Source organism: Rana temporaria, chromosome 12 (assembly GCF_905171775.1).
Source record: "Rana temporaria chromosome 12, aRanTem1.1, whole genome shotgun sequence".
NCBI lineage: Eukaryota > Metazoa > Chordata > Amphibia > Anura > Ranidae > Rana > Rana temporaria.
The window spans coordinates 123,130,543-123,142,804 of NC_053500.1; the positions used below are offsets into that span (position 1 = coordinate 123,130,543).

The following is a 12,262-nucleotide window of genomic DNA, read 5'->3' on the forward strand; positions in this document are numbered from 1 at the left end:
TATCTGTAATTTTTATATATATATATATATATATATATATCCTATTTTTTTTTTATTTATATCGTGAATCGGGATGGACAAATTCACGTCTATGTTAAAAAAAATGACGTCCTTGCAACATCATTTAGCGCAATGCACGGCGGGAAATTTAGGGACGGCGCATGCGCAGTTCATTTGGCGTGGGGACGCGCTTAATTTAAATGAAACACGCCCCTAATCACCGATTTGAATTACACGCCATTACGCCGCCAGAGATAGACTACGCCGCCGTAACTTACGGCGCAAAGTCTTTCAGGATTCGAACCAAAGCCGGGAAAGTTACGGCGGCAGGTCTGCACGGGTGCAGATCTCTGTGGATCTGCCCCATATATATATATATATATACCGTATGTGTATATATTTTTATATAAATCCTTTTTTACTTTCAATATCTTTTATTGATAAAGACCACAAAGATTTACAACGAGAAGCATTGCAACCATAATAATCATCATCCGTAACAAATTAGGAATTGAATATTTAAAACAATTTTACCATTTTTACCATTCAGGGATGTGACTTTCAACAGTTCCAAATGTGTTAGCACTTAAATGATCATGTCATTTGAGAAAAGAAGAAAGCTAAGAAAAGTTGGGAACCAAAGAAAAGAAGGGAGAAGTAGAGAGACAGTCAGCTTTGAGAAGGATTTTTTTCCTTTTTAAGATACATTTATTTTACATTTTATTGGATATGTTTTTATAACAGAAAGTAACATTTTATTTTCCAAATTTCAGGTCTTTTTTAGTTTATATAATAATAATAGTAATAATAATAATAATAATAATAATAATAAAACAGTGGTGATCAAATACCACCAAAAGAAAGCTCTAGTTGTGTGAAAAAAATTCTATACATTTATTTCATTTGGGTACAGCGTTGCATGACCGTGCAATTATCAGTTAAAGTAACGCATTTTATATAAAAATATGGTAAAAGCAGTGGTTGACAGTAACCTACCATGCGTCAAAATCCTACATCAGATTGTATTAGTTTGATGGGCAAATCAATCTTCAAAATACAATGTATTTCACCCAGCAAAAGGTTTGCATTAATATTCAAACTTTTCTCTGAACACGGATCTTTAAATGACATTCCAATTTTTACATGCTTTTTCTCCCTTATATCCATTATTGTATTGCTTATTCAAATTTCCAGATTCTCTCTCTAGTGGAACAGTAAAGTGCAATTACCATGTAGCACCTCTTTAGCAGAAGCAGAGCCTCCTTATACAATTGACAAATATAAATATGGTATTAAGGCTTTTGTTGTTGGGATTTTGCTTGCATGCCAAGCAGATTCAAAGAGGTCAAATGCACCTGTCAGTGGATTGTGAATTATCTCAGAACACTGGCTGGAAGAATAATGAATTCCTAAATTCTAAAATCATATAGGTTGCAGTGATCGTGTAATTTAAGGGCTTATTCACACCATACGTTCATGAAAACTGATGGTAACTGGCAGGGCTGCTGATAAGGGGGGACCACCAGTCCTCTTGTAGAGGGCCCGTCTCACAGGGAGGCCAAGCTCACAGGGGGCCCAAACAGCAGAGGGAATCAGTGCGGTTGGATGGAGGGGCAATTACAGGATGCCCTATGTGAGTCTCTGCAGAAGCTGGAAACCGGTTTCTCTCCCTCCTGACGACTTTCAGCTGCTGCAGGGAGAGACACAGACACAGCTGACAGCTTCCCTGTCCCATTAGAAAAAAATATATAACCCTGTATTTTTTTATTTCCTTGTAAAATGTAATACAATTCTTGGAGAAAAACATGTAAAAAAAAAATGTGTAAAATGTTTTAAAGATTTATTTTTTCAAAACATTTAAAAAAAAAATTATGAAATGTTTTTGTTCAAAAATGTAAAAAACTAATTTAAAAAGGGCTAATTCACACAACTTCTTTGTTACCTTTGTGTCCGCTAAGAATGATTTTATTATATCTTTAGTGAAAATATTGTTTAGATATATTCAAGGAGGGCCCTGCCAGGTAGGCTGTATGGGGCCCCCGTGATTTCTAACAGCAGCCCTGGGAACTGGTGGGAAAACCGCACAGATTTCACTTGCAGAGACATCAATTTTTAGGCACATTGGCCCAGATTCTCAAAGGACTTACGACGGCATAGTGCCATGTACGGCGTCGTAAGTCCGAATGAGAGCCGTCGTATCTATGCGGCTGATTCTTATAATCACTTATGCATAAATTCGGCTAAGATACGAGCAGCGTAAGTCTCTTACGCCGTCGTATCTTAGTTGCATATTTACGCTGGCCGCTAGGTGGCGCTTCCGTAGATTTACGCGTCGAATATGCTAATGAGCTAGATACGCCGATTCACGAACATATGTGCGCCCGGCGTAGCAAGATACGTCGTTTACGTAAGACATATGCCGGCGTAAAGTTACCCCTCATAAAGCAGGGGTAAGTCATGTTAGGTATGGACGTCGGAAACGTACGAACAGCGTCGTGTTTTACATCGTTTGCGTAAGTCGTCCGTGAATGGGGCTGGACGTAATTTACGTTCATGTCGAAAGCATTGACTATTTGCGGCGTAATTTTGAGCATGCGCACTGGGATACGTTCACGGACGGCGCATGCGCCGTTCGTTAAAAACGTCAATCACATCGGGTCATGACACATTAACATGAAACACGCCCACATTAGCCTACTTTGAATTACGCGGGCTTACGCCGGCACAGTTACACTACGCCGCCGTAACTTTGGCCGCAAGTTCTTTGAAAATACGGGACCTGCCTCACTAAGTTACGGCGGGGTAGTGTATCTGAGATACGCTACGCCCGCCTATAGATAGGCGCGTTTTTGAGAATCTGGCCCATTGGCTTTAATTTTCATGCGTGGCAGTTATGTGCCTTGTTGATGTCATGTCAGTTTTTTTTTTCCGTGCAGACAACTGCATACACGTTGTAGATTCCCACACAGAAAAAATCTGCACGTTGTGGTGAACAGGATACATAACATAGAGAACATTTATTTTGTGCCCTCACAGAACAGGTGCAGAAAATCTGACAACTGCACCAGTGGCGGCTGGTGGGTTCTTCTTTTGGGGGGGCTGCAAATAAACAAACCCCCCCCGGTGGCGTGGCACGGCACTGAAACAGCACCCCACAGCACCCCATTATAGAAATAATATAACAATATAACCGGTTTCCGAAATTCGAATTTCAAATGAAATTTATTTAAATTTTGAATAGAATAAATTCGAATTTCAAATAGAAAAATTCTAATTTGGATAGAATAGAAAATAAAAAAAATAGAATAGAAAAAACAATAGAATAGAATGGAATAGAAAGAATATAACCATCTTCCAAAATTCGGATTTTGAATAGAATAAATTCAAATTTGAATGTAATTCGAGTCTAATGCAATTCAAATGGAATTAGATTTGAATTTGAATAGCATTCGAAAAATTTGAATCGATTCAAATTTGAATAAAGGAAACAAATTCCAAAAACAAATGAAACAAATTTAACTAAACTAATTAATGTAAATAACTAATCAAAACAAAACTAAACAAATGTTTTCGTTCTGCACATAGCACGACACACAGCAATGCCCTTTCTATACGACGGTGGGCACTCGTCCTGAATGGCACCCCAATGCAGCCTGTTTTTAATGGCCTGCCTAATGCAGTATGTATGGTGTGGATGGGCCCTAAATGAATTGCTATTTTTCTGGAGTAGTTGGGAAGATCAAAGCAACCCTCATACTGGCTGCTTGGGGCATCGTCACAATTGTCCTTTAGTCAGTGCTCATTACTAGGCCTTAGTTGTCTCTTCCTCTTAATCACTGTAGTTCATTTTGCTAGGAGCAGTATGTATTTGTCCATGATGCCATTCTGGAGGCCTGCCTGTGTGGCAACACTGCCATCCCAGTGTGTGAATTCCGCTCCGTCTACTACAATATCAGTCGTCTAGACCCGCAGACCAACTGTAGTCAAATCAAAGATGAATTCCAGGTATGCCCTACATAAATCTTTGAAAATGTATCTTTAGTAAGACATAGCTCATGATTTTCAGTTTTTATAAAAAAAATGATGTGGGGGGGGGGGTGCTAACCACAGACCGTTTAATGTCTAGGGCAACCATTGAGTGACCACTCTGGCATCTGGCAGAAAGGTTGATGTGTTTATGGCCTGCTTAAAACTTGTTCAACCTATTTTTGGCTTTAAAGCTTAAAGTGGATGTAAACCCAAAAATGCTATTATTATTTTTTTTTTTTTTTGGTGTCACAATGTAGAGTATAAGATTTCCTATCATCTGTGCCCAGTCTTGCCACACAGAGTTAATCCAGCTCTGAGCAATCCTCTTTAATTGTTCAGTGAAATAAAACGGACTTACAGAGAAAAACCTTAGTCTGATTCCGGCACCACCTCTTTAGGCACTGGAAGGAAGATAGGAAATATCCCTGGTGCCGCAAATCCACAAAGTCTTATGGTGGCATGAGAGAGACAACCTCAGCCTGGGCTCCTGCCAGGTCATGTCTCTAAAGAATTTCACTCTGCCCTCCAGAGCTTAGTCATAGGGACCTCTTCAGGCACTGCCAGCCTACTTGGCTGCAGCTGCCCCTTTCTCCAGCCCACTTGGCTGCACTTTCTCAATCCTTCCAGACTGACTCTGCATCCATTCCAAACTGCTCTCTCCCAGTCCTCTCAGGTTGCCTCTCGGTCCTCTCTGACTGCAACACTCACCAGCTCATCTGGTTGTCTTCCTCCCTGGAGATTTGCCCAGCACTGTTCTCCTGCTTCCACGCCTCCGGTCAGGACACCTCCATGTGTCATGAAGAGGGTCCCTTCCACACCCAAGCCTAGGCCTGAGGTCACATCATCCCCCCCCCCCCGACTAGGGACTACTCTCAAGGGTCACCGACAGCTAACACTCCATCTCCATCTTCCACCCGAACTCCACTGTGCCCCAGCTGGGCTGACCCAGAGTATTTGAGGGGGCCTGCCCTCGGCTAACCCATCTGTTGGGGATTGGTCAGGGCTCTCAGAAAACTCCAGATAGCTCCTCCTTTCCTCCACTCCCATTCTTCTGGAAGTTTTCAGCAAGTTCCAGAAGTAGGGGGAGGTCTAAGAGATGCTGCCTGTTAAATCACCCAGCCCTCCCTGAGTCACTCACCCGACCAATTTACCTACACACAAAATCTAGCACTCTAGCTAGGGGGTGCTACAGTTCAATTAAGAATACACATTACTCTTATATAGACCATATGTGCTTATCATTGAGTTCATATATAAAGAAATCCCTAAAGGCTGAAGGAAAACCAACATGTCCAGGAGTATCGATCTCTTGGGTCCCCTACAGTGAACACTTGGGGGAGCAGATACTTGGATGTCCCTGATGGAAGCCATTTTTTATCATGCATTTATGATTAATGAAGATTAGTATAAAGTTACAACACTGTCATTATACCATTATAATATGGACAATTTTTCAGGATATGATTTGTCTGCATGTTCTGTGTGCCTATTTGTTTATGTATACAGTTGAAATAAGAGAATAGCCAGAGCAGGGACACAATTCCAACTGAGGCCAAAACTGTTTAAAAACTTAAAAGGAGTGAAGGGCAGCCACAAAGTTCAGCCATCGGATCAGGCATACTTCAGGAGACAAATTAATACTTTACCTAGACCTTAATAAATAAATATGTTCTATGAAAAATTAGCCTTACGCTCCAAGGTAAAGTGAAAAGGATCAAGGACACTGCAAAACCAGATAGTGACAAAAAAAACATACAATGTACAGTCAGGTGGTAGTATTATGATTTTCAAATGTAGCTTTCTTTTGTTTTGTTTCGTTGTTTTTTAAGTAAAGTTCTGCTTTCATTTTCCAGACCCTGAACATTGTGACCCCACGAGCAAGGCCAGAAGATTGCAGTATAGGGCTTCTACCCCGCAATCATGACAAGAATCGGGCTCTAGATGTCCTACCTCTGGATCGGTGCCTTCCCTTCCTCATTTCACTTGACGGAGAGACAAGCAACTACATCAACGCTACACTCATGGATGTACGTAGAAATATATATATACTGTGTGTACAGCATTTTTCTGGGTAAATAGATTTCTAAAGATGCTATTGACATGACGTTTTTCACCACATGTTGGTAACAACCCACGCAATCCATGCATACAAAGAAACCAAAGATTATACGTTCAGAAATTAAAGTGTTTGTTACCCTAGACAAAATAAAAAATTGGATCCAGTTCCCTTAAAGCTTGTTATACAGCACAGTGCTTGTGCGGTGTAATTTGGCCCCCTCGATCTCCTGAAATACCTGGCTATGCCCTCCCCTCTATAAACTGACCATGGTATATCATGGATGCTGAGCCCTGACGTGCCTCCATCATCCGCTGCTATCTGCAGATCTCCTCTGTCTCCCTCTGTCCTCCTCCCTCCCTGCCTGTCAGTCCTCACCAGCACCGCTCTGCTCCCCTCCCCGCTGCTACAAAACGATGTTATCTTTATACCATCCCCATTGTAAGATAATAACCTGTGTCCTAGTGCCCATACTTTATAAAAAAATAAAACAGATTTCTACCTGATTTAATAGCGCCTCCCCGGCTGACGTTCTCGGCCCCGCCCGCTGGAGCTGTCAGACGGGGAGAGGAGAGAGTCGGGAGTCAAGTGAGTGCCGGGAGGTGCTGGGAAATCAGGTAGGAATCTGCTTTTTTTTATAGAGCACAGGCACTAGGACAAAGGTTGTTATCTAACAACAGGGATGTATAAAGATCATATAGTGACTTAACAACCACTTTAAGTTATGTGTAATAAAATGGAATGACACAGGGAAACAGTATTGAACACATGAAGAAAGAGAGGTCCAAAGAGGCATGCCAAGACACCAGCTGAAATCTATCAGTAATTAGAAAACAATCCTGCCCCTTTTCAGTGCAAATTAATATCAGCTGGTTCAGTCTCAGCTGATGGTCTTTAAAAAGGTGTCTCATTACCAAGATGTCACACAAGAAACATCTCATGATGGGTAAAAGCAAAGAGCACTCTCAAGACCTTTGCAACTTTCTTGTTGCAAAACATACTGATGGCATTGGGTACAGAAAGATTTCTAAACTTCTGAATGTTCCAGTGAGCACTTTGTGGGCCATAATCCAGAAGTGGAAAGAACATCATGTCACCATAAACAGACCATGACTAGGTGCTCCTCACAAGATTTCTGACAGAGGAGTGAAAAGAATTATCAGAAGAGTTGTCCAAGAGCCAAGGCCCACTTGTGGAGAGCTTCAGAAAAACCTGGAATTAGCAAGTACAATTGTTTCAAAGAAAACAATAAGTAATGCACTCAACCGCCATGGCTTGTATGCACGCTCACCATGCAAGACTCCATTGCTGAAGAAAAATCATGTTGAAGCTTCTTTAAAGTTTACTATACAACATTTATAGAAGTCTGTGATATACTGGGAGAATATGGTCTGGTCAAATGAGACCGAAATTGAACTCTTTGGATGCCATAATACACACCATGTTTGGAGGTTAAATGGCACATCACCACAAAAATACCCTCCATACCAACAGTGAAGTTTGGAGGTGGGAACATCATCATGTGAGACTGTTTTTCCGCACACTGTACTGGGAAACGTCATTACGTAGAAGGGAGGATGAATGGAAAAATGTACCAAGACATTTTTTATAAAAATCTGCCGCCATCTACCATAAGGTGACCAGATTTTTTAAATGAAATCCGGGACATATTTTTTTTTGTTTTACTAGTAATGGCGGCAATCAGCGACTCTCTGCCCGTCGCTGCCCGCCTCACAACCTGTCAAGTCTTACTCTCGGGACCCCGGGTAGATCACTCCGCCAGGGAAGGTAAGGAAATAAGCAGGCAGGCGGCTGGCCGGGACTTGAGTGAAGGGAGAAGAACATGCGAGCGGAGATGAATGGACATGTGCCCGAAACTGAAGAAATATTCCCTCCGCTCCGACCAGCACATGATTATCAGAGAGGGGCACAGATAATGGAAAAAAAATACACTCCCCTAAGCTAGTAGGAGCGGGGGGGTGTAATTCAGATTTTTTTTTTTATTCTGCACTGATTGTCTTTGAAATTGCCCCAGCCCCTGTTCAAATCCAATTCGGGGGGAAAAAAAACGGGGACAGATTTGGGGTGGGGACAGTGTCCTCGATCCGGGGACTGTCCCCTGAAACCGGAGATGTCTGGTCACCCTAATCTACCAGGATGATGAAGATGAAATAAGGGAGGACATTTCAGCAAGACAATGATCCCAAACACAAAGCCAAGGAAACTCAAGTGGTTTCAAAGAAAGAAAACAGGGCTGTTAGATTGGCCTAGCCAATCACCTGACTTTAATCCAATAGAAAATCTATGAAAAAAACTAAAGATCAGAGTTAAAAAAAAAAGAGGCCCACGGAACCTTCAAGATTTGAAGACTGAGTGGAAGAATGAGCCAAAATCACACGTGAGCAATGTGTTGCTCCATACAGGAGGCGTCTTGAAGCCATTATTACCAACAAAATATTTTATACAAAGTATTTTATACAAAGTATTAAATACATTTCAGTTACTTTTTCCCTGTGTCATTCTATTTTATTACACATAACTTCATTTCTGAACTTCAGTTTTTTTGGTTTCTTCATATGTATGGATTAAATGGGTTGTTACCAACATGTGGTGAAAATGTTATGTCAATAGCACCTTTAGAAACAGGGCCGATCCTAGGGTCACAGACGCCTGGGTGCAGAAATATTTCTGGTGCCCCCACATGGGCGTGGTCATCTTAGTATCTCCTCCCCTTTACAAATGGTTCTATGGCTACGACTCAAACACAGAGATGCTCCCCTAAGAAGTCTTCATTAGTGTCCCCCATCAGAGTCCCCCCCAGCAGGTTTCCCCTATCAGAGCCCCCCCCCCAGCAGGTGTCCCCCATCAGAGCCCCCCCCAGCAGATGTCCCCCATCAGAGCCCCCCCAGCAGGTGTCCCCCATCAGAGCCCCCCCCAGCAGGTGTCCACCATCAGAGCCACCTCACAGCAGGTGTCCCCCATCAGAGCCCCCCACATCAGGTGTCCCCATAGATAAGTACTTGTCCAATAGATCCCTGTAGCTCAGGTGCTCTGGGAGCAGAAGCACATTACAGGGGCGGGGCATACGCGGCATCTTTGGTTACTTGGAGGGTGGCACTCCGAGAGCATTTCTGGGAGTGCACGGGGTGATTGGCAGTAGCTCCGGCCAACCCCAAAGCTTCTCATCACACCGCCTATGGGAGAAGAGCCGACACGCACAGAGGGGGCGGGGCAGACAGGAGACTGCTACATGCACACCGGATAGAATTAATTAGTGGAGCCTAGTGTCAGGACGTGTTCCGGTACTAGGCTCTGCTGTGGTACCCAACCCGGATTCCGGGGACAGCGGGAGATATGCGCTCGTCAGTTGCCAGCGGAGAGAGCAAGTTGGATGGGGAACCACAGCACCTGCTACATGCGCTCCGCCTTTGGACACAGACAAGAAGGAGGGAGGGGAGCTTCAGCGCCCACACCTCTGCGGCGCCTGGGTGCGGAGCACCCCGTGCACCCTGCCTAGGATCGGCCCTGTTTAGAAATATATTTACATATAAAAATGGTGATGTGTTCAATACTTATTTTACCCGCTGTATGTGTGTGTATATATTATATATATATATATATATATATATATTTATATATATATATATATATGCACATATACAGTAATTGCTTGCAATTATTATTAATATATCAGTGTAGGTATATATTAGGAACTGTACATTACTGTCTGTCACTTGACACAGTCTGATCCGTCACAGGAATCGTCCCGATTGTCACACTCCGGGGGTCGGCCCTGATCTCTCAGCTTGTGTCAGAGATCTGACAGCTCCGCGCTGCAAAGGGAATATTTTCCAGATAATCCTGTCTCACACGCAAGACTGACAGATTATGTGATCTGATGCAGCAGAATAAACTGTGCATTAGCCACTCTGCAGTATAAACTCTCTAATGTTGTCGGCTGTCAGCAGCTCTGTGATGATACCACGACACATACAAAGTCATTTCTCCATACTGTAGACAGTCATAGAAAATTGTATATGTAACACATTTCCTCTATGAAATGCTGCATGCTGGGGAACCCTTTCTTGTTTTCACATTTCTTGAAGATCCCAGGATCGGTCTTCTGACAATCTTTTCGGTTTTTCCAGAGCCATAAAAAGCCGGCAGCGTTCTTGGTCACACAACACCCATTACCCAACACTGTGCCAGATTTCTGGAGGATGGTCTTCGACTATAACTGCACTTCAATCGTTATGCTGAATGAAATGGATGCTGCTCAGGTAAAGTCTTAAGCTTATCAACTTTATTCTATCAATAAAGCATAGCTCCCAACTGTCCCTGATTTGGAAAAATGTCCCTCATTCCTCCTCATTTGTCCCTCATTTTGGTCTGATCTATATAATTGTATATAAAAAGCATTTTTTCTTTTAAAAAGTGTTTCCCAGTGCTAAACATTTCATCCAAGTTCTAAATTGCTGCATTTGTAAATTTTAAAAGCCAATATAAAGGAATAGTAGTGGTAAAAATATAAGCATTTGTGGATTTAATTGACCTTCTTTTTGGTTAATTCTCCTTTAAGGCGGTGTAAGGCTGCGTACACACGATCGGTTAAACCGATGAGAACAGTCTGATGGATCGCTTTCATCGGTCCAAACCGATTGTGTGTGGGCGCCATCGGTTATTTAACCATCGGTTAATAAAAAGCCAACTTGTTTTAAATTTAACCGATGGATTCCTAACTGATAAAAAAAAATGATCGTTAGTAGGGACGACCATCACTTAAAAATCCACGCATGCTCAGACTAAATTAGGAGACGGGATCGCTTGTTCTGGTAAAACTAGCGTTCATTATGGAGATAGCACATTCATCACGCTGTAACAGACAGAAAAGCGCGAAACGTCTTTTACTAACACAAAATCAGCTAAAGCAGCCCCAAGGGTGGCGCCATTGGATTTGAACTTCCCCTTTATAGTGCCGTCGTACGTGGTTTACGTGTCCGCATTCTGACACGATCGGTTTTTTAACCGATGGTTAAAAAAGGATGCATTAAGGTGAAAAAACATTTACCTTTACAACCCCTTTAATGCTTTGCAAACTCAAATGTGCAGAAAGGTTGGGCTGGACTTCAAAGTATAACATATTAGCAAGCAGTAAATGAACTTTAAAAAAGGTCTTCACTGACCTCTGTAGCTACAGGCACTGTGGAGAAATACAACCTCAAATTTTACAGCAGGAGCACCTTCACTTTCATTTAAGTAGGGTGCCTCCCCCCTTCCAGAGAGCCCACCAGCTTTCTAATTGATAATGTTGCAGGTTCAAAGGACGGATTAACATGATTGACTTCAATGCTTGCATGCAGTGTTTGCTAAATAAATGAAATGAAAGTGTGTTTCTGTTGTAAACTTTAAAATTGGACTGTTCATACACTGAGCACCAAAAAGTCAATTATTATTCTCAGCACATGCTGCTAACCGCTCCTTTTTTTGAGCATAAGGCAAAAAGAGGGATAAACATATTTGGCAGCAAATGCTTGCCAATTTCTCCAATATGAAAATCCCCTGATACTACATTGAGAGGTCCTCTTCAACAAAGTCAAAGAATAAGGCTACAACTGGCATTTTAAACACAAAAAAAGTGATTGAGGTTTGACAGGTGAAGTTCTCTGGTTAATATTTCCATTCTTCTGCAGGTTCTTAAGTAGTGCGGCTATTCTTCCTGCGTGCCGGTGGGGGACTTATTTCCCTCTTGCTGAACAGCTGCCCGTCCCACATCTTTGCATGCCATTTCATCAAACTGTTATTTCTCTCTCCATGTGATTATAGCACTCGGCATGTTGGTCTGTTTCTATGATTGCTGATTATATCCCCTGCATCTTATTATTATTCCTATTTCTTTGTTATTCCATCAGTGTTTTTGTTTCACCCAGCGTGTAGTTATATTGCACTGCACGATCTTGCTCAGCTATGCATGTATATTGATATTATTGAAGTGCCATGTTCCTTTTCTAGCTGTGTCTACAGTACTGGCCAGAGAAGACCTCCTGTTGTTATGGGCCAGTCCAGGTGGAGTTTGTATCGGCTGATATTGACGAGGACACCATTAGCCGAATATTCCGTATCTGTAACATGGCACGGGTAAGAAAGCTATAAGTCGCAAAAAAATGAAGGCAGCTATGG

General features: G+C 42.2%; 1 protein-coding gene across 13 annotated transcripts in view; it reads left to right on the top strand.

The window, feature by feature from the left end:
- Window positions 1-12,262, top strand: part of PTPRT (protein tyrosine phosphatase receptor type T) — a 474,386-nt gene that overhangs the window by 448,474 nt on the left and 13,650 nt on the right. For 12 of the 13 annotated variants that reach the window (XM_040330472.1, XM_040330464.1, XM_040330465.1 and 9 more), the window contains 4 exons: window positions 3,856-4,005; window positions 5,883-6,056; window positions 10,234-10,365; window positions 12,095-12,220. In XM_040330472.1, coding sequence (XP_040186406.1) covers window positions 3,856-4,005; window positions 5,883-6,056; window positions 10,234-10,365; window positions 12,095-12,220 — 582 coding nt within the window. The remainder of the gene's footprint in view (window positions 1-3,855; window positions 4,006-5,882; window positions 6,057-10,233; window positions 10,366-12,094; window positions 12,221-12,262) is intronic. The other variant, XM_040330466.1, reaches the window with a different exon arrangement.